The sequence below is a fragment of the Genypterus blacodes genome, unplaced genomic scaffold, assembly GCF_046128005.1.
Source record: "Genypterus blacodes isolate CSIRO-AG114 ecotype Tasmania unplaced genomic scaffold, CSIRO-AGI_Gbla_v1 ptg000076l_1, whole genome shotgun sequence".
NCBI classification, from domain to species: Eukaryota; Metazoa; Chordata; class Actinopteri; order Ophidiiformes; family Ophidiidae; genus Genypterus; species Genypterus blacodes.
In genome coordinates, this window is record NW_027466885.1 from 2,136,923 (window position 1) to 2,157,500 (window position 20,578).

General features: G+C 49.0%; 1 protein-coding gene across 3 annotated transcripts in view; it reads right to left on the bottom strand.

Annotated features, from left to right (window-relative positions):
- Window positions 1-59: 59 nt before the first annotated feature.
- The window catches only part of rreb1a (ras responsive element binding protein 1a), a 47,425-nt gene continuing 26,906 nt past the window's right edge, over window positions 60-20,578 (bottom strand). For all 3 annotated transcript variants that reach the window (XM_076157950.1, XM_076157949.1, XM_076157951.1), the window contains 18 exons: window positions 20,161-20,265; window positions 19,752-19,995; window positions 19,561-19,630; window positions 19,090-19,179; window positions 17,819-17,982; window positions 13,037-13,178; window positions 12,723-12,871; window positions 10,477-10,666; window positions 10,055-10,339; window positions 9,491-9,953; window positions 7,574-9,347; window positions 7,226-7,443; window positions 6,948-7,139; window positions 6,517-6,678; window positions 6,269-6,388; window positions 6,002-6,129; window positions 5,171-5,885; window positions 60-5,070 (listed from right to left, as the gene is read on the bottom strand). In XM_076157950.1, the coding sequence (XP_076014065.1) occupies window positions 4,355-5,070; window positions 5,171-5,885; window positions 6,002-6,129; window positions 6,269-6,388; window positions 6,517-6,678; window positions 6,948-7,139; window positions 7,226-7,443; window positions 7,574-9,347; window positions 9,491-9,953; window positions 10,055-10,339; window positions 10,477-10,666; window positions 12,723-12,871; window positions 13,037-13,178; window positions 17,819-17,982; window positions 19,090-19,179; window positions 19,561-19,630; window positions 19,752-19,995; window positions 20,161-20,265 (5,927 nt within the window). In that variant the 3' untranslated portion in view covers window positions 60-4,354. The remainder of the gene's footprint in view (window positions 5,071-5,170; window positions 5,886-6,001; window positions 6,130-6,268; window positions 6,389-6,516; window positions 6,679-6,947; window positions 7,140-7,225; window positions 7,444-7,573; window positions 9,348-9,490; window positions 9,954-10,054; window positions 10,340-10,476; window positions 10,667-12,722; window positions 12,872-13,036; window positions 13,179-17,818; window positions 17,983-19,089; window positions 19,180-19,560; window positions 19,631-19,751; window positions 19,996-20,160; window positions 20,266-20,578) is intronic.

Below are 20,578 nucleotides of genomic sequence, written 5' to 3' on the forward strand. Positions count from 1 at the left end.
GTGTATGAATCTTGGATGTGATGTTAATGTGCATAAATAAAGACAAAGTTTTGACAGTGTTTGATTCACACACCTTTCCTTAATATAATCTTTATTGCTTTTTCATAATGGGTAGAATACAGAACAGGTCTACATCTCTTGACATTGTGAAACTCTGCCATGATTTACTAACATAAGGAGGAGGCAAGGACAGAGAGGACAGGATGGGACACACACCTTCCAAAAAATAAAAAGAGTTCCAAATGATTGTGTGTTAATGCTTTCCGATTAAGGTCCAGCATCTGTGTGTATGTGTGTGTTAGACAAGATCTGTTCCTCTCTGATGTTCCCTTTGACCTCTGATCTGGACAGAACGTTCCACTTACTCCAAGTGGGAACAAAAGGGAAAAATTTGAAACACACCGGATTTCACCGACATCTTTCCTGTTAGCTGACGACGAGTTCACAGTCAAGTGCTAAATGTAGTGATTGGAAATTTTGAATCATTAAAAAAAACAAAAAAAAGGACAAAATGATCAGAATTTGGAAAGATTGCAACTCAGGAAATAAGAACATGAAGCATTTCGAATAATGGATTTGTGACCCTGAGAGCGAGATTATATATATTTTATAATTATAATAACAAGAGAGAGAGATGGAGAAAGGAGAGAAATCATCCTTAATTGAACAAATTAGGTTAACATGCAAAAAAGAACCTAACCTAAAACTCACCCTTTAACTGAACACAATGGATTTTCACAGTTTTATATGTATTTATATGCCATAGAGAAAACATAAACATCAAAAATCATTTATCAACCAAACTAGAAAATAAACAACAGAACCAATAGACCCAGACAGTCCATTTTAACTCATATAAAGGAGTTCTACGTAAAGCTTTTGGATTCAGAGTGACTCATATTGCTCGTCTGATTGGCTCCCCCGGCCCACCGCACCTACGGCAAGCCAGTTAGTCCAAAACACAAACCAACAGTTCCTCAAAACAGTTCTGCAGCATAAATGTGGTATTTTTAATACATGGCTTCGTCTCAAGTCATTGTGGAAACTAACACGCAACACATTCACGCACACACACACACACTAGCACACCTGGGCTCCAAATAAATACATTTTAAAACAGTCCATGTGCATTTGAATGGAACTCCAGTATTCATATGGCCATGCACAAAGCACACACACACTGACACACACTGACACACACATTCCCAAGAAGGGAGGGATCCAAAGTTAGAGCGAAGAGAAAAATAAAGAGAGAGAGAGAAAGAGAGAAAGAGGAAAAAAGAGAGAGAAAGAGAGTAATTCAAATTGAATAAGAAAAAACTATATGGAAACTCATTCATTCCATTATGGGCTTCTCTACATTTCTGATGAGACTGACATCTGCTGGTAAAGATGGGTATGACACTTCTGACCCAGGGCTGTTGTTTGAGGCCACTGATCTCTAAGCAGCAGATATCAGTCTCAACACCGTTTTTCGATTCGGGTTTGGTTATTCAGCACAATAGTTTTGTTTATTTCGCCTGAGGGAGGGGGAGGTGTTACACCAGAGTCAAACCACTAGAGGTCACAGGTTTACTACAACACCATCAATAAACCAATAGTATTAATTTAGGCCAATGTTGAACAATGTGACCTCTATGTCATCTCAAAATCTTGTTTTCTGGGCAAATTTTTCCCAGTCTGCTCCAAACATCAACGCCAAATCCAAACCAAAAGTGTTTAAGACAGTTAGCACCAACATGTGGCCTGATGGACTCATAGCAGAGCGAGTCATCATCCTGTTCCCAAATCATATGTTGATAACGTGTTGCGGGGGCGTTTGCTTGATGTCTGACAGACTGCAGGGGAAGTTCTCACTCTCTTTCACTCTTTTCTTCTGTATTACAAAGTAGTAGCACTAGTATTAGCAGTAGTAGTAGTTTTGGAAGTCGTTAGTGCCAGTTTACAGCAGTGTTCAGTCAGTCAGCCCAGTGAAAAGGTTGTTCCGATATTTGTTTTGTTTTGTCTGACTGGCTGACTGATCGAAGTAGCCTTACAGTTCTGTTATGAGCTGCTGAGGTTTGATTTGTGTTGCTTATGAGGTTGTTTGACATTTACAAAAAAAAAGAAACCCGAAAACAGATGAAAAATGTACAAGAAGAAACATGAGATAAATTCTTCACGCAAATAAAGAAACAAATAACGACAGACGCACCTCCCATCCCTCTGCTCATGATTTACAGACGGATATCTACATCCAGAACCATCGCACCTCTGTGCGACAAAAGGTGGCGGAACTGTGAGGCTGGTGACACAGGTGCGATGAGCCCTTATCCTTTATCAAGTTGCATTTCCATCCATCCATCCATCAGTTCATTCATCCATCCATCCATCCACATCAGGCAATCATCCTGTGACATGAGGGCTTTTACCTTTAGGATGCACATTTATAACTGTTAACATCACTTTGTCCTTTGAAAAACACATCTGATTGTCTTGAACGCTGAGGGTTGAACTACGTGTCTTCAGGTATCGGGTGACCTCGGTGACGATAATCAACACTAAGTTTGGTCGTTTGTACTCCCACTTATTTAGTAAGAGTTTTTGGGGAGTTTTACACGAGGGGCCAAGGCCAAATGAGACCAAAGGGGGCCGACTCAAGGCAATACTACAAAGTTAGCACTGACTAAGCTCTCTTCAAGGTAGAGACCAGACTAGTGGAGTTAGCCCTGCCTGGTGCTACCTGTAAGGTTGTTTGTTTGCGTCTCTTTTAGCTCAACAGTAAGCTGGTGAATACAACTAAAGAGAGAAAACACATATAGCTTGTGGAAGTAACCAGTGGCTAACATCACGCTAGCAAACAGGCAAGCTAACAATGACTCAGCTCCCTCGGTTAACTCAATTTAAGGCCACTGTGAAAGCTAATGACGTAGCACTAGTTAGCTCTTCTGGGCTACAGAGGAAATACAGGTTTGGAATCGCTCGGCCCAGATAAGCGCCGGCGAGGAAGACTTCAGATACAGACGGCTGCTTCGTCACGTTTAAAGGTTTTAAGGTTGCAGTTAAAGTAGAGGTTGAGGTAAACTGAACCTGGGTCAGATGTTAGTGTTGCTATGTGTTAGCACAAACTTCCATAGACTCTAAGGGGGGGCGATACTAGGAGACAGTAGGGAGGCACATACATGCGCGCACACACACAAACACACACACACACACACAAACGGACAAAAGTGATTTGTTCAGGTAAAAAAATCTGCGTAACACACACCTTCCCCTCCCTACACCTAAATGTCACTGATCATCGCATACACGCAACACCAGAAAAAAAATACTCTTGACTCACACACGTGTCACATGGTCAACGCTCTGTACACACACATGGAATCAACAGAGGATGATTATGAGTGAGACATTATTAACACACAAACCCACTCACAGGGTGGTTTTCAGGGATAAAGGGATCGATAGTGTGACGGGTTTAAAAAAAACTTGGGAGAACACACACGCAGTGCGGTGTCCGTCCATTCACCAGTTTGTTTGCACACACACTGATCTGATTCGACGTTGACAAGTTCGTCTGGTGTTCGTTTTCTCGCCGTGTACAGCCTTCAATCAGCTGAGGCCGGTAGCTCGCCGTAAGGTCCACACACCATGACACATTCCACCTGTTCCTCTGCCGTGTTTTCCAGTTACAAAAAGCCTCCTTAGTCCCACTCTGCACTTTTACCAGCAGCTTGAGCCCACCTGCTGGTCAAACTGGGCTCAAGCAGCCACTTTGGCAGCCACCTGGGATTCATGTCTATCCATAAACAATCTGTAGCTGCTGGTCTGAGATATAATTTGATTCATTTCATAAACCATGAGCAGCTGTGGCTGATAGACGCTCTTCAATCCAAAAGTAGTTGACGCCGTTTCATCAGTTTCCGTGGTGATGCTGGAGCCCCTCCGTGACTTAAATACAGAAAAATATAAAGCAGATCCCGACAGTCCGTCTCAGTCCCTGTCTGTCTCTCTGCGTCTCCTCAATTGATCATCAATTCTCAAACAGAATCTAGAATGATAATAATTTGTACATTTATTCTTTTATTGCTGAAATAGAGATTCCCCGCACAAAAATAGTAATGCAAATCATCGCCGTTATCATAAAAAGCTATAAAAATTAGATCCATCCTCCGTACGCAGATAAAGATATAGCAAAAAACATCTCCTAGAAGTAGGACTAGTAGTAAGGCACTTCAAGAAAACAAGGTTTTCATCTTTCTTTTTGTCAAAAAGTTGTCCGGGCTGGTTTTTGCGTCATCTCATCATCAATGGTGTAGCATCTTTCCATTCTATGGCACTGTGGTGAAAGTTGGTTTGGACACGGTTCCCCCCCTCAGTCGGCGGCCACTGCGGGCGGCTCTCCGTTAGGTAGGACGTGCTCAGACGGGGGCTTGCTGTGGATCTCCGTCGGCTCCTGGGTGGAGTCCTCGGAGGGAGCAGCTGCCGCTTTGTCCTCTGGCGGTGAGCTGGAGGGCGAGGAAGGGGGAGAGGGGTCTTTGGAGGCGTTTGTGTCGGGGTCAGCAGCAGAGGAGTCCGGGCACGGCGCGTCGCTCTCAGTCGTCTCTGTGTCGGGAGGCTGTTGTGTCGTGTCTGCAGAGGCTTCCTGTGGCGCACAGTCGCCCTGGACATCTGGGGTTTCAGAGGCGACTGCAGTTGGTGTTTCTAGCGTTGTTGGGTTTTCTGGTTCCGGGGCTGCAACCAAGTCAGTTAGCTTAGCTGAGTCTTCTTCCACCATCATGGGGGAGTTTGGACAGCTGCCAGCCTCCTGCCGACTCTCACCTTCCTCCATGACCTCCTCCGTCTTATCCTTCGGCTCCTCTCCGTCCTCCAGCTCCTCCTTGCACCCTGCAGGGTTGTTCCCGCACTCGCTTTCGTTCTCGGACAGCGGGTAGGCAGAGGTCGGGGTCATGGTGAAGGAGTCTCCGTCCTCGCTGGCGGCGTCGTCGTTCCCAGCTCCTCGAGGCTTCAGGTGGATCCTTTGGTGTCGGACCAGGCTGTGCTTCAGGGTGAAAGTCCTCTCGCAGGTCTGACACTGATAGGGCCGCTCACCTGCCGAGACAGAAAGGGAGAGGTTAAGTTACGGCCAAAAGCAAGGAAGCTGGAGAAGCCGGACTTGAATTCAGTAGATGTGTGTGTGAATGTGTGCTACCTGTGTGTGAGCGCATGTGTCTGGTCAGGTCCTGCAGGGACCAGAACCGCTTGCCACAGACGTTGCAGATCTTCTTCCTCTTGTCCACTCGGCCTCCACCGGACGCCTCACCTCCCTCTGTGATCTTTGGTTCCGAAGCTCCACCCTCCTCGTCACTCCGTTCCTCCTTCTCCTTCTCCTCCTCTTCCGACTCGCCGCTGTCACCAGCTTCACTGTCCCCCTTTGCTCCCCTCTCCTCTGTGTCTGAATCCATCTCCTTATCTTCCTCCTTCTCAGCCTCTGTTGCTTTGGCAGTCTTGCTCTCCTTCGTCTCCTCTTTCACAGACGCGTCCTCCTCTGCCGGTGTTAGCGTCTCCTCTGAGAGGTGCGCCCTCTCGTGGCGAGCGAGGGTGGTGGCGTAGCGGAAGCTCTTCTTGCACACTCGACACACGTGTTTGTACTCTGGCTGTGGCTTTGCCGCAGGGTTGGAGGAGGAGGAAGAGGAGGGGAGGTTAGCACTCTTCTCTTTCTCCCTTTGCTCCTCTGAACTGTCTGGATCCGCATGTGAACTGCAGGAAGAGATGGAGGAGGAGGAAGAGGAGTTGGATTGGGAGGGCGGCTCTCCCTGAGTGGAGCACGAAGACGACGCAGAGAGTTTGAAGTCGATAAGGTTTCTGGCAAAGTTCAGGTCCAGACTCTTGTTGCTCTGGCAGTCGTCATCATCTACACTCTCCATCTAGAGGAAGAACAGAAGGAGAGGAACCTGTTCAATATCATGTGTCCACCACAGGAGACCAACTTCCACAAGCTTCTGTGTGTGATGGATTCTGAACTTTGGTGTAATTGACCCACCTTGTTGTTGTTGCTGTGTTTTCCCTGAGCAGCTCTGGTGTCTGGGCTCCCCTGTTGCTCATTCTCGATCAGCTGTTCCAAAGCTTCTGTCCCTGGATGCTCAGCACCATCAGAAGCTGGACTAGAACCTGCGGCAGAAAGCAAACACATCCTCTGCTGTTAGTGTCTTACTCTGCCATATTACCAAGCTCTCCAGTAAGATGAAAACTTGGAAATAGTTAGCTCAATAGCTTAAAGTTAAGTTCTAGAGCAGGAACTGTGCCTCACCCTGGCTGGGTTTGTGGGCGGGGCTCCCCTGTGACGGCAGCAGCTGGTCTGAGCAGCTGGATGTTGGGCTGCTGAGGTCTACGGCTTCTGGTGGGAGCTGCTCCGACTCCGACTGACTCTCTGCGGGACGCACAGATCCAATCAATACAGGGAACATAGACAATACACAATCACCAATACAGTATGTGACCAATGAGCAAATACAGTATGTTTCTCTCGTGTTAGCTGGATGTAGTGGAGATGCGGACCTGCACTGTCTTGCGAGCCGTCGTCGCCGTCCTTCTTGCCGATGTTACCGTTGCGCCGTAGCGATCGGTTGGTCACGCCGTGTTTCCTCAGTAGGTGGCGCTCACAGTTTGATTTAGTGGAGAAAAAGGCATCGCATTTTGGACAGGGGAACGGCTTTTGGCCTGGGGGGGAGAAAACAGGGATGGGGAGAGAGAGAGAGAGAGAGACAGACAGAGTGAGAGAGAGGGGAAAAAACTATTTAATGAGCTTCTTCACCTTGTAAATTAACCAAAAAAGTGTGTGTGTGTGTGTGTGTGTGTGTGTGTGTGTTGGTGTGTGTGTTGGTGTGTGTGTTGGTGTGTGTGTTGGTGTGTGTGTGTGTGTGTGTGTGTGTGTGTGTGTGTGTGTGTGTGTGTGTGTGTGTGTGTGTGTGTGTGTGTGCCGGTGTTACCTGTGTGTGTCAGCATGTGTCTCTGCAGTGAGCTGGCCCATGGAAACACTCGTGGACAGTAGGGACACGTCATCTTCTGCACAGAGTTGGAGTAGGCGTTCTTCTTCCCTTTGGACTGAGGCGCCCCCACAGCGGACTTCCCCTCCTCCCGGCCTCCGCTGTCCTCGTCGCCTCCTCGTGGCCTGCCAGCATCTGCTCACAAAGAATTATGGATCTACGTCAGGTCCAGAATTCAACTATTGTTTATCAAACACAAGTAACACGTTTCTGCCTCCCACCTCTTTTCCCCCCGAGGTCTGCAGCTCCTGTCTGCAGGTAGGTGCTGAACTTGTTGGCATCGGTGGTGGCCAGCATCTTCTCCACGCTGGCAAACTCCCCGCTGGACTCCAGGTCGATGCCGCCGCCGCCGCTGCTCACCACGGCCTTCTCTCTGGCTGCCAGGCCGCCTGGCTTCTTTCTGGACCGCTTCCTGCTCAGTGAGGTGCTGGCTCTAATTCTTTATTCACAGAAGAAGAAAAAAAGACCAGTTAAGTGAGTTTCACACAGAGTTTATCTTGCCAGAACGATTGAACTTGAACATTGATTGCTGTGACTAGGTAAGGGTATATTATTTACTGTCCACGTACCTGGATGCTCCTTCACTCCTTCCTTCAGTGTCTTCACTCTGCGCCTCCAGAACACCAGAGATCCCCGGGGCGTCTGTGACCTCCTCAGCCTGGGAGGAGGCGACTCCTGCGGGGGGTTTGACCTCCAGCGAGACGGCCTCTCTCTTCAGCAGCTCTGGAGCTCCTGAGACAGAGTGAATGATCTGAGCGATGGAGGCCAGGGGAGGGAGCTCCTTCAGGGCAGAGGAGGGCGAGGTGGAGGAGGCCGGTTTGGGCAGCAGGGGTTTGAGGCGCAGCGAACGCGCAGAGTTGCTGAGGTTGGCGGCGGAAGCAGGGGGAGGCGTGGAGCCGGGGGGCAGCTGGTAGCATCCAGGCTGGGGGTGATGGTGTAGAGGAGTCAGGTTGACGGCCATTTTGTCGTCGACCCGCAGAGCTTTGGACAGAGCCACGACGTGCTGCTGCTCCGTCACACTGCCACTCTGCTCCATCTTGATCTCCTTCCAGTCTTCTGCTGTCACACTCACCTCCTCCCTCCTCTGCCTCTTGCTGGGGATGGACAGATCAATGGGCTGGTCCAGAGCTGAGCAGTCAAAGCCGGGGGAAAGGCTCTCCAGTTTGACCCCGGGAGAAGCTTCCTGACTGGTTGTGTCACGACCTTTAGCGGAGAAGTCCAGCGGCTGGTCCAGTTCTACACATCCAGGATAAACCACGTTAGCTACCTCCTCTATCTTCACCGCCTGGAGGGCCTGGATGGGAGACTGGCTGAGGCCGTTCTGTGCCGTCACAGAAGCATTGTTGGCGGAGGCGATGGTAGCGACGGCAGTGGCGGGCAGGAGTGTGGCTATGTGGTCCTCGATCTCCCGCTCCTGCACCTCTGGGTGCTGCTTTAGCAGGTGGTGGATGCAGTTGCGTTTAGCGAGAAAGGCGGCGCCACATCGCCGGCACTCAAACGGTTTCCTCTGGCAGCCGTTGTGCGTGCGCAGGTGGATTTGCAGCGCCCGGTAGGACTTCAGGTCTTCACCGCAGAAGCGACAGGTGGTCTCAGCCCCTGTGCAGCCCGTCTCAGTGTCCTGGGTGGTGGTGGTGGCGGCGGTCATTGGTGCCCCGATGTTTGTTGTGCTAGAGGAGGTGACGTACTTGATGTTTTTCTCAATGTCTTTCCGAGAGGTCTTGGCATGTTTCTTCCTGAGGTGGCGCTCACAGTTTGCTTTGACAGTGAAGGGGTAATGGCAGACGCGGCAGACGTACGGCCGCTCGCCGCTGTGCGTCCGCAGGTGACGGATCAGCGTAGCCTTGTCGGGAGCGACGTAGTCACAGATGTTACACTGATGTGGGAGGATACCGAGGTGAAAGCGCATGTGGGCCTGCAGGACGCCGGAGAAGGCAAACACCTGGTCACAGAAGCGGCACGGGAACGAGCCTTTAGCTGACCCAGAGTTGGCCGTGTTCCCCAAGTTCCCCGCTTTGTTTCCCGGTTTTCTTCCGCTAAGCCCCGCCTCCTCGTGTACTGCTGTGGCGGCCGCAGGAGGGGAATCAGACAAGGGTGTGTGGGCGTCACCCATGAATTCGGCCTCCATCTGACTTCCGCTCCCCGCTGAGGACGACGATGAAGAGGACGAGGAAGGTGTCTTGAAGAGTGTGGGGTTAGGGGGTGGCAGGCCTGGGCTGATGCAGCCCAGCGAGGCCTGCTGGGAACTCTGGAGGGGTGGGGGGGTCGTTGCTGTGAGGCTGGAGCGAGGGGTGATGGGAGGTTTGGGCTTTAAAGGAGGCATCGTCTTCTGACCCTGGACTTGACCTAAAGAGAGAGAGAGAGCAGCTGTAACTTACCTATACACACACATATATATATACACATAGATGTTTACATTATATCAGTTTAGGGTTAGAAATCACTAGAAATCCCTGATTAAATGATCAATGGACGGTCCAAACACACACCTTGACCTCCAGCAAATCCGGGAGCTTTGGCCAGAGTGGGGAGGGTCAGTCCCATCTGATTGGGCGCTGCAGCTGCCACTTTGAGCATCTGTTGGATGTCTGCGAGCTCCATCCCACTTCCTCCCGGCTCGCTGGGTTTGACCCCTGACGATGTGGCGCTGGTTGCCGTGGCGCCGCCGCTGGGATGCAGCAGGAAGCTGGCCTGGAATGGCTGCAGGGAGAGAAGGCTGAGGGCGTCTCTCTGGGAGAGGCCCTGCAGGCTGGAGGCCGAGGCCGACGCCTCCAGCAGCGGGATTCCCAGAGCGGCCAGGCCTCCCACGCCCAGGCTCAGGCCCAGGCCGCTACCCAGGTAGGACGAGGCCGGCTCCTGGGGGAAGCTGGAGGACGGAGGCTCCACGTGGATCACCCTGATGCTGTCCAGCTGAGCCTGCATGATCTCATCCTCAGTGGGACCAAACTTGGCCTAGGAAATAAACAAGACAGTCAGCCACAGTTCCAGCTTTGGTTGGTTTCCTTTAAGTGATTTGACTTGCATTCAATATGACTATCACATCCTGTCCCTACCTTGGAAACGTGCTGCAGGCCTAGCAGCTCCAGGAAGCTGGCCTGCTCTGAGGGCCGGTCCTTCTCACCATCTGCCTTAACACCATTTTCTTCAGCTCCAGCCGCTGTTTCCTCTTCCATTTTGTCCACAGTGGTGGCAGCAGCAGCAGCATCAGGTTTATCAGGGTGTGCGGTGGTCTTGTGGAGGTCCAGTGCAGAGCGCAGAGGGAAGGCTTTGTCACAGCACTCGCAGACGAATCGGTGGAACTTACTGATACAGCGACGTAGGTTTGTCTCACACCAGACCTGAGAGAGAAGAGACGCATGGTGAAATACTTCTTTAGCACGGATTACATGTAAACAAAGTTAGAAATGGCCGACATAATTTGCGATTGATGTTAAACTGGTGGTATGGGTCCTTTGAAGACGCCGTGTTTAGATACCTGAGCGATGTGAGCAAATTTCTTGCAGGAGAAGTCGATGAAGGCCAGGTCGTTGAAGCCTGTGGGGATGGAGGGGTTGTTCTGGATGAAGGGGTGGCCACTGGGGTCCTGGGGGAGGAGCTTGTGAACGGTAGCATTGTGACGCAACAGGCCACGGTGGGTTCGAAATGAAATGCAGCAGAGATCACACCTGAAACACACAACAGGCAGGGGGCTACGTTAATGACAACAACAACAGTGTGTGTGCGTGTGTTTACAGTGTCTTCAACACGTCAAACCTTAAGATTATAAAAAATGGCACTGCAGAGGAACTGCGGTGTGTGTTTGAAGACATAACTTCACACGATGACATCATTCCTATTACAGAGTTAGATTCACACTGTGCCAGTAGAAGAACATGCAGTTTGTCTGTGATGTCACTAGGGGGCAACTTTTCTCTACCTGTGTGTGTGTGTGTGTGTGTGTGTGTGTGTGTGTGTGTGATAACCCTTGGTGGCAGTGCTGGCCCTGCACTTGTTAAGCGCAGAGTGGGACAGCTGCTCAGTGTCTGCCACAGTCACACACTCTTATCACATCCGCTACTTGTGTGTGTGTGTGTGTGTGTGTGTGTGTGTGTGTGTGTGTGTGTGTGTGTGTGTGTGTGTGTGTGTGTGTGTGTGTGTGTGTGATCCCTTCAAACACCTTGTCAAAGGATTTTTTGGGGGGGAGGGGAACCCTCACAGACAGACACACACACACAACCATATGTGGACCAGTAGTTGTTGATGGCCCACCTCTCTCTCCATCCCCCCTCCCTCCTCATCCTCTTTTTCTCCTCCCACCCCTTCAACTTCCTCATCATCCTTCTATCCCATCTGTGAGATTCTAAACTGTGAGTGTCTGAAGCTCCAGACTGAGCCAGTTAGCCAGTAAGTTGGGAGTAAGATGTCACACAGGGAAGTTTTCCCTCTTCCCTCTCTCAGCATCACAGCTGCAGCCTGCTCCTCCTCTCTCCATCCCTCCATCCCCTCAGTTCAGTTGATCCTCTTAAGGTCTTCTGTGGCTGATTAGAAGGATTTACAGCTAAATATTCCTGCTTCCCTCTGTAACAAGCTCAGAGCTACTTCCTGCCATCTCTCGTGTGCGTCTCTCTCTCTCTCACAAATGTTCTTGCATTCTTTTCCTTTTCTTCAATAATGAGAGGAAGTAACAGCAACTAAATTCCCACGGTTGTTTTCTGCCAACTCACTTCTCTCGTTTATTCATAAGATGTCTTCCACCAGTTCCCCTTTACATGAACGCAGAACAGAAACCCCAGTTACAGATAAACAGGCTAAACACGCTGAGCCAGCAGCCAAAGTCAGCCTCTAGGTGTGTGTGTGTGGTGTGTGTGTGTGTGTGTGGAGTGGAGGGCGGCTCATTTGAAGGAATAGTGTCACTATGGCGACAGACAGTGTTAATTTTTTTTAATTCAGCAGGAGGAGTAGGGGGTGTCGTCATGGCAACAGCGCCCGATGGAGCGCGTCCTGAAACCTCCTCCTCCCCACACTGTGACTTATTAAGCTCTCTCTCTCTCTCTGTCCCCGCCACTGGTGACTTATTACCCTCCCTCTTCTCTTTCCCGCTGTTCATCCATCCATCCCTCCATCTCTCCATCCGGCCTTCTTCCCTCGTTTCCTTTTCATCGTTCCCTCCCTCTATTCATCTCCTAGTGACTGATTAACTTCTTCCTTTCCTTCTCCTCCTCTCCTCCCTCCCTCCTCCCTGTCTCCCTCCTTTCTCCATCCTTTCATCCTCCCTCTTATGTTCGTCCCCGCCTGCTAATTACGACCAACTGTTGGTAAAGACATGTGGGAAAGACACATAGGCAAGCTAATACAAAGAGAGACAGCGACAACAAACAAGACAGAGAGAGGGAGAGACGAAGAGGGAGGGAGAGAAAGAAACAACAGAGGTAGAGAAAGAGAGAAAGAGAAAGAGAGAAAGAGAGACCTCCTGGCTGCTCTGTGTTTTGCAGCTGATGTACACTGAAATGACTTGCATTCATGTTTACCATTTCTATACAATCAGCTGTGGTGATTAGAGTACCAGGATGTAAAGGATGGAGCGATGTAACATCATGGGATTGTGAAAATCCTACAAGCAGTATTGATTACTTAAGATTATTTTCATGGTACTCATTAAGTATGTTGTTTGTTGTTGCAGTAACCCAATTCATTAACCGTCATGTATATGGACAATATGATTCTCTACGGGTGTGTGTGTACCTCAGTGCAGTGTCTGGGTGTGTGTCCATGTGTGCATCCAGCTCCAGTCTGGAGCCGAGGGTCTTGAAGCAGATCGGACAGGGCAGGAGCTCCTCCTCTGCTCCTCGCACCGCCGACACCACTTCCTCCTGCGATGCATCCTCTACCACCTACACACACATAGAAATATATAGAATTATTGCTACCTGGTTTCTAAAGATCCAGGTCCAGATTTCCCATTTTGGCCCAACACACTTTGCACTAGGGCAGTGCGAGTGTATGTGGATGGCTATAACTTCTGGCAACTGATAGAATATGTATGTGTGTGTGTTGACCTTCTTGCAGGGCGGCTCCTCCACGTTCTCCTCCTCCATGCCCTGCCTCCTCTTGACGGACGGGCGGCGGCGCTTGGTCGGGGAGGGGGGGCTGACGGGGAGCAGGCCGCTGGCCGGATCCTTCTCGTGGATCTTCATGTGTCTGTGAGGGAAACGGAATCAAACGTGAAAGGAATTAAGTATCAAAGTATTTATTTCCAATGTAGAAATTACTACATCATACTACAAATACTACAACATGGTTCTTTCTAAAAATGATGAGTTCCCATCGGAGCCCGCTGGAAAATGAGAAACACTTTTTCATTGGCTGGTACTCCACAGGAATGAATGATGTGAAAAATGCTGTGACGTGCTCGTGATGCTGTCAGTGTGTGATGGAAGAGCATTTGATCTTCCCCACAGACGGCTGAGCCAACTTAATCACCTGAGGAACATGACGGGGAATTCCTAGACACACACACGTGCGCACACACACACAGACACCGCTATGATTGCTAAGTGTGTGTGTAATTATCATGGCCGACTCAGCAGTCTTGACGCCCCTTAGTCGGCTGAGAGAGAGAGGAGGAGAGAGAGAGAAAGAGAGGAGAGAGAGAGACAGAGAGGAGGAGAGAGGAGAGAGAGAGTGAGAGAGGAGGGAGAGACAGAGAGGAGAGAGAGAGAGAAAGATAGAAGAGAGAGAGAGAGAGAGAGAGGAGGAGAGAGAGAGAAGGGGGCAGTTGCTAATTTAACAAGAACAGTGTGTCATAACACAAAGTCCTCCAATGAACTAAAACACTTTTTTATCTCTCTTCCTTGGTGCCCACTTGAAATACTTTTTTATAAATAAATAATAGAGGTTAGTGTATTAGTATGAGTTACTGAAAGCGTGAGAAAGTGTGAGCGAGCATGAATTTCGATAGGTTAGTGAGTGAGTGTGTGTGTGTGTGTGTGTGTGTGTGTGTGTGTGTGTGGCTGTGTGTGTGTGTAAAGGTCATCCAGCTATCCACCATGTGCTGGCAGCTAAGGTGTCAGTTTACACAGGCTCAAAGAGGAGAGGAGAGGAGAGGAGCAAAGGAAGGGAGAGGAGAGGAGAGGAGAAGAGATGAGGAGAGGAAACAGCACAAAAGGAAGCAGACTGGGGGGGGGGAGGGGACAGGAGTGCATGTGAGGAGAGGAGGTAAAGAAAGAGGAGGTGTTGGGATTGCATGTTATCATCTATTAATAAGCGCCAACAGGCAGAAGGCAGGACGGCCATAAGCGGCCCTGATCTGACCAGCTGACACCTCGTCATTTATTAACCAATCAGATCGGCACAGTGAGGGAAAGGGAATGCAGCCAATGGGGAAACTCGGTCTGCTGAGTGGAACTCGGCCTAAAGTGTACTCTGACCCCCCCCGGCACTGACCAATCACATGATGGGGAAAATGCCATGTCAGCGGTGACACAATGTTGCTGTGTGTGTGCGTGTGTGTGTGTGTGAGTGAAACGTTGATAGACTATGCTGGGTTGAGCAGGTGTTGTCAGCTCAAACGTCTCACATCACATACACACACACACACAGCTATCAGCTCTCAGCCAATCATAAACAGAATACACATATGATAAATTTAGACTCAGTGTTCGATGAGGAAAACACACATAACTAGTAGCAGCAGTGACAGAAGGAGAAGTAGAAGCACTGTAGTTTGACTGAAGCACATTTAGAACAGTCATCATGGTCGAACACACGATGAGCAGTTCTGCAGCTTCACCACAGCGGCGCCAGTGAGTTAGACGTCTGTAGCGGCAACAGCTACAACCGAGAGAGAGACGGAGAGAGAGAGAGAGAAAGAATGAAGGTAGCAAGAAAGAAAAGAGTGAACAAAGCAGAAAGAGAGGAAGGGCCTGGAGGGAAAGATGTTTCCAGAAGATCAAAATGTAAACAGAGTAGAGTGGATGGAGAGAAGAATGGGGAGAAGGAAGAAGTAAATCAGAGAAGGGAAGAAAGATGGGAAAAGACACGAAAGAAAGGAAAAGTAGAAAGGATGAGAAGAGGATAGAAGCTAGGGAAAGAAATGAAACAAAGAAAGATGGAATGTATGCAGATGGAAAGGATGGACTGAATCTCTCCCTCCCTCTCTCTCGCTCACTCCCTCTCTCTATTAAACTTTCTTCCCCAAACACAAACAGAGGCAGGTCGCCTGAAAACCAGCAGCAGCCAATGGCGGCTCAGCTCACTGCTGCCAGCCCATAATAGGCTAATGGGATGCCCCGCCATGGCAACCGGGCCCAACGGCCTCACAACAGAACACAGTGGCAAATGGGCGAGCGGAGGACGAGGCATGATGTCGCCATCCTACAGAGAAAATGGACTTCCCTCTTTTCTCTCAGCCTGTTCTCTATCTTTCTCTCACTCTCTCTCTTTCCACCCGTTGCCTACATTTGCCCCCCCCCCCTCTCCCCCTCCCCCTCCCCCCCACACCGGCCTGTTTGAAGACAGTCGGGTAGGAAAATCTCACGTTTCACATTTCAAAGGATGCTCTGCTGCAAAATGGATTCCTCCTCTCCCTCCTCCCTCTTCTTCTACTCTCCACTTTTCCCCTCCTCTCTCTCTCCCCCTCTCTTTCACAAGGCTTGTCTTTTTTCCAACAGCACCAAGTAAAATCATTCCTCTGACTGAAACTGAAAAACCCGAGCTGTGGATGTGTGGCTGAATTGAGCCTTCCCTTCCTGTTGCTCCTCCTTCCTCACCGCCCATCTTGCCTCTCTCTACTTTGCAAAGTCAATTATCACCGCATAAATGTTTTAAGACTGATGTTCTTTTTGTCTGCTTTAACTCTTGCTGAGCTGAGGAGGCTACATGACGCGCCTGTTTCCAGGGTGTGTTGATGGAAATCAGCATCCAAATCCCTCACCGCCTGCAGGAGGCCACCTCAGTCTGTCAGTGGTCGGCAGAGCGAGTCGTGCGACAGGCGGAGACTGACCAAACCAGAAAGCCGACTTTCAGCTCGCTCTTGTTGGCGCTCCACTTAGCGCTGCAGGTAAAATAGCTGCCTGTCAAGCTGCACTGCCATTAGACGTTGGAAGAGAATCTGCAGCAAAGCGTAGCGCCGCCAGAAAGGCTGAGTGAGATGTTCTGCTCTGACTTACTGAACCAGGTTTCAGTAAGTCAGATTCCACACAGAAGAAACATTTAATATTAAAAAAAGTCTCCCTCTGCTCATTTGTCAGAAATCAAGAAATGCAGATAGCCAAAGCAGGAACAAGGAGGGGAAGAGACAAAGCAGAAGTGACGTGCTGCCTTCAGACGGCTCAACATTAGAATGGGATGAATGTACAACATGTTCACCTGAAGACGCAGCAGCTAAGCTTGATCTGTTACCACCTCTTCACTGCATCCATTTTGTCTACCATGGATGATCAGAGTTTGGTGAAGTGAAGGATGTAAACTTTTAACTATTACTATATGAACATTGCTGACTTATTCAATTGGTGTCTAGGAGGCTGTGACTTCCTCCTCAAACTTCAAACTGTATCTGTGTGGTTGTGTTGGTCCACACCTGAGTGCAAATGTGGGTCATAAGTGATAAATCATAAGTGATCATAAGTGGCAGTTTGAGACTCTAGAGTTGAAGCTGACTAAGTTCAAAGCTCAGCAACTCAAAACCTACAGGGGGCAGTGTTTGACATCCATGAGACAGACTTTGTGTCAGGACAGACCCAAATATAAACAGTCCCTTCTTTTCCCTGGTCAAAACTCAAATTTAACATTTTTCTGGTGTTTAATTTAAGCGCACACAGCAAAAACAGAAGCAAGGAGCACAGACACAGAGGGGGGAAAAGTGTTGCGGAAAGTTGTCCTCATATTTTATATCTCCGTCTGCCTACAGTCATTCCTTCCTGCCCACACCTCTTCATACCATCCCCACAGAAAAGAGAGAGAGAGAGAGCGATGGAGGCGGAAGGCTAGAGTGAGCTAAAGCACAGCTCACAGCCTGACTGGAAATTTCATTGAAACTCAGAAAATGACAAAATGTCATAAACCTTCCGAATTTCCCTTATTAATAATATATAAAAATGAAATCTTAAAAACTGCCATAACTTTTACAGAAAGAAAGAAAGAAAGAAAGAAAGAAAGAAAGAAAGAAATATTGCAGCAGGGACCTTTGGCTCTCTCGGTGGAGCCTGAACATTACTGATAAATTGCAGGGCGTGTGTGTGTGTGTGTGTGTGTGTGTGTGTGAGTGAATGTGTAAAATGGATGATGGGGGATGGATTTCAAGTCATCTTGCCACTTCCTGTGTAACCCCCACTACCACCAGTGTACATGCACACACACACACACACACAAACACAAAGAGAGGACCAGAATGTGCTCCCAGCATGGTTGATTGGGGATGGAGTTAAACGCTAACTTCCTTTACCGGAGGTCACACGGAATGTGGATGCGTGTGTGTGTGTGTATGCGCGCATGCGTATGTGTACAGAAAGTGCAGTAAAACCTGTACTTTCATCTTATTTGTTTGGTGTTGTTTTGACTTCCCCCCCCCCAAAAAAGGGTCAGAGGTCAGGATGTAAATGTGTTCGAAAGTTCACAACAATGCAGTTCACTGTGTGCTTCTGCCATTGCTGGTGTCCATGTGAGCAAGTGTGTGTCCACTGCATCTGTTCACAGATTCAAGAGTGACTGCACAGCTGTGTGTGTGTGTGTGTGTGTGTGTGTGTGTGTGTGTGTGTGTGTGTGTGTGTGTGTGTGTGTGTGTGTGTGTGTGTGTGTGTGTGTGTGTGTGTGTGTGTGTGTGTGTGTGTGTGTGTGTGTACCGGTGCATGTTGCCGTTGGTGGTGAAGGTCTGTCCACAGACGTTACATTTGTAGGGTCTCTCCCCGCTATGAACCAGCATGTGTCTGTCCAGCGAGGAGGCGGAGCTTAGGCACTTCCCACAGATGCTGCACGAGTGGTCCGTCGCCCCCACGTCTGCGTTGTGCTGCACAGACAAAGTTACACACATGCATGTAGTAGCGGCAACAACAGCAACAGTATGCCTCCGACCAATGACAAAGGCAGTAACAGTCAATAAAGCTTGATGATACTAGTGTCATAGTAACAGGAACAGCAGAACTACTACTCACTCCAGCGATACCAGTAGTACAGTCGACAGCAGTGTGTATTTACCTGTCTGATGTGGAAACGTTGGTTGAAGTACAAATACTAATTGTCGTATCAGTAATGTATTTAACTTTCTGATGCGGTAGAGAGTATTACCATCAACAGTAACAGTATTAGTTCCACTGTCTAATGTAATACAAACTGCACTCCCAGTATTAACAGTAGTAGTTGTAGTAAGTACTTCAGTGTGCATTTAGATATCTGATATTGTAGTAAGCAGGATTGTTGGGGTGCATTTACCGTTCTGGTTCTGTAGTAGGAACAGTAACGGTGCTATGTTTGCATGTTCAAAATGTTACATTATACTATGAGGCCATAATGTGACTGAAATCATAGTGGAGCAACGCCACATTCACATCTTTTGGCTCCGTCTGCCGCCATTTTTGAAGGACAGCAAAGGTCTCCGCTGTGGATGAAGATGAGGGGCACGTTAACAGGTTTCAAACTGTGCCTCAAATACTTAACAGGGAGCGGCCGAAAGATGTAAATGTGGAGTTTGCACGCCTCCGCTCTCCACTCAGAGAACGGCGGGCATCTGGTCTACGCAATACTCTCACTTTTGCCTTAATCCTCAACCGGCAGTATAAGACACTGCCCCTCCTCTGGCTCTTTGGTCGTCTCTACCTTATCTTGCCGACCCTCCTGTAACATGACATGTGCCGGGTCGATGCCAACGCTCTCATTCTCTTGGCCCGTGTACTTTATTGATGCTCACTGTGAAATCCAGCCTGACAGGGAACTTTCAGATGATGTCATTAACAACTGCGATGTCATTAATGACGGTGATGCCATTTAACTCCCATCATCCATTCACGTCTCCCATCACCCACCGCTATAATTTGCATACTTTGTTTCTTGCAAATTAAACATAACATTGTTATTTCTGACAAAGTTTGGAGGCAAGGTGCTACTTGTGTGTATTTACCTGTCTGATGTGCATGGTCAGCGAGTGTTGGGTCATGCAGTTCTTGTCACACAGTGGACAGATAAATGCTGAGGTGTCCTCTTTGGTGTCCTGGAAACACACAACATATTAAGTGTGATGTCACAAAGAGCATGAGATGAATACAGCGTCACTTCCAGGGTTTCTCCATAGCAGTTATTGTGAGAAATATCCCTGGGCTGAACAATCTCTGTACACGAAAACACACTCGTGCACGCGCACATCTGCATAAGCGACCAGGGAAGCAGTACTTCCCTTTCCTGCTTTCGGGCCACAGGAAGTAATGATGCAGTGTGGAATGCTGCAGTGCATGATGGGACAGGAGAGAGGCGAACCGACAGAGAAGTACAAAACAGTGACATTACAGAAGAGAAGAGGAAGAAGAAGAAGAAGAAGGAGAAGAGGAAGAAGAAGAGAGCAGGATAAATGAAAACCTTAAGTGTGTTTGTGTACCTGGGTGCGTCGTGTGTTGCGGCCAGGCGGAGCTCTCATGGCTGCGGCGATCGCCTTGTTAGGGGAAGGGCTGAGAACAGAGAGGCGAGGGTTAGGTGTTGCCAAGGAGACGGCGTCAGGTGTTGCCGAGACAACATAATTTTACAGAAATTTCTTTTAATGCCAAAAACCAAACTGATCAAACTAATCACCTTGGGGAGGGGCCAGCGGAAGAGGAGTGGCTTGGGGTGACTCCACCTCCCTCTCCTCCTCCTCCTCCTCCTCCTCCACCATTTATGGTCCCAGCTGACATCACCGCTGACATCATGGCTTTGATGGACGACAGGTCCCCTCCTCCCTCTGCACCCATGATTCCTCCTCCTCGGTCTCCGTTCTGTAGCTTCTCGCCTCTGTTGGCCACCTCTCCTGACGTCTCCATCACGCCGTTGCTTGGTGCTGGAGAAGAGGAGACACAGCCGTGGTTTAGTTAAAGAATATCCACTTGAAAGTAATATCTAACTTCCAAGGCTCGGCTGGTGAAACTCTGTATTTGATCTTCTGTATTGTTGGAGCTACTTTAAGGCTTGCGTGTGTGAGTGTTTGGGTCGTGGCGGTTTGTACCTTTGAGGTTCTTGTGGGTTTTCTCTGTGAGCTCCGACTCCTCCTCGTTTATCTCAGAGTTGGCTCCTCCCCCCTCGTGCTGCTCCTCCGTGGAGTTTTCCATCACTGCAGGGAAATTCAAATTCAATTCTTAGAAACCTCTCAGACAAGTTTGGATTCCAACAATTGCAGACGCTCGACAGCATCAGGTTAAAGGTCAACAATAATAATGTGTTAGTTTTATATCGCACCATTCTTCGGGTTTTACAGGATGAGCACAATGATATAAGCTGTTTGAGGACATGGGTATGTGACATGAGACAGCCGAGGACACGGCGGTGACCTCGGATTTATAAGCAAACAGGAGCAGTTTGACTGAGAGCCAACTGGATCAGAGAGGACAAAAGAGAGAATCTATATTACTCACACCTGTCTACAA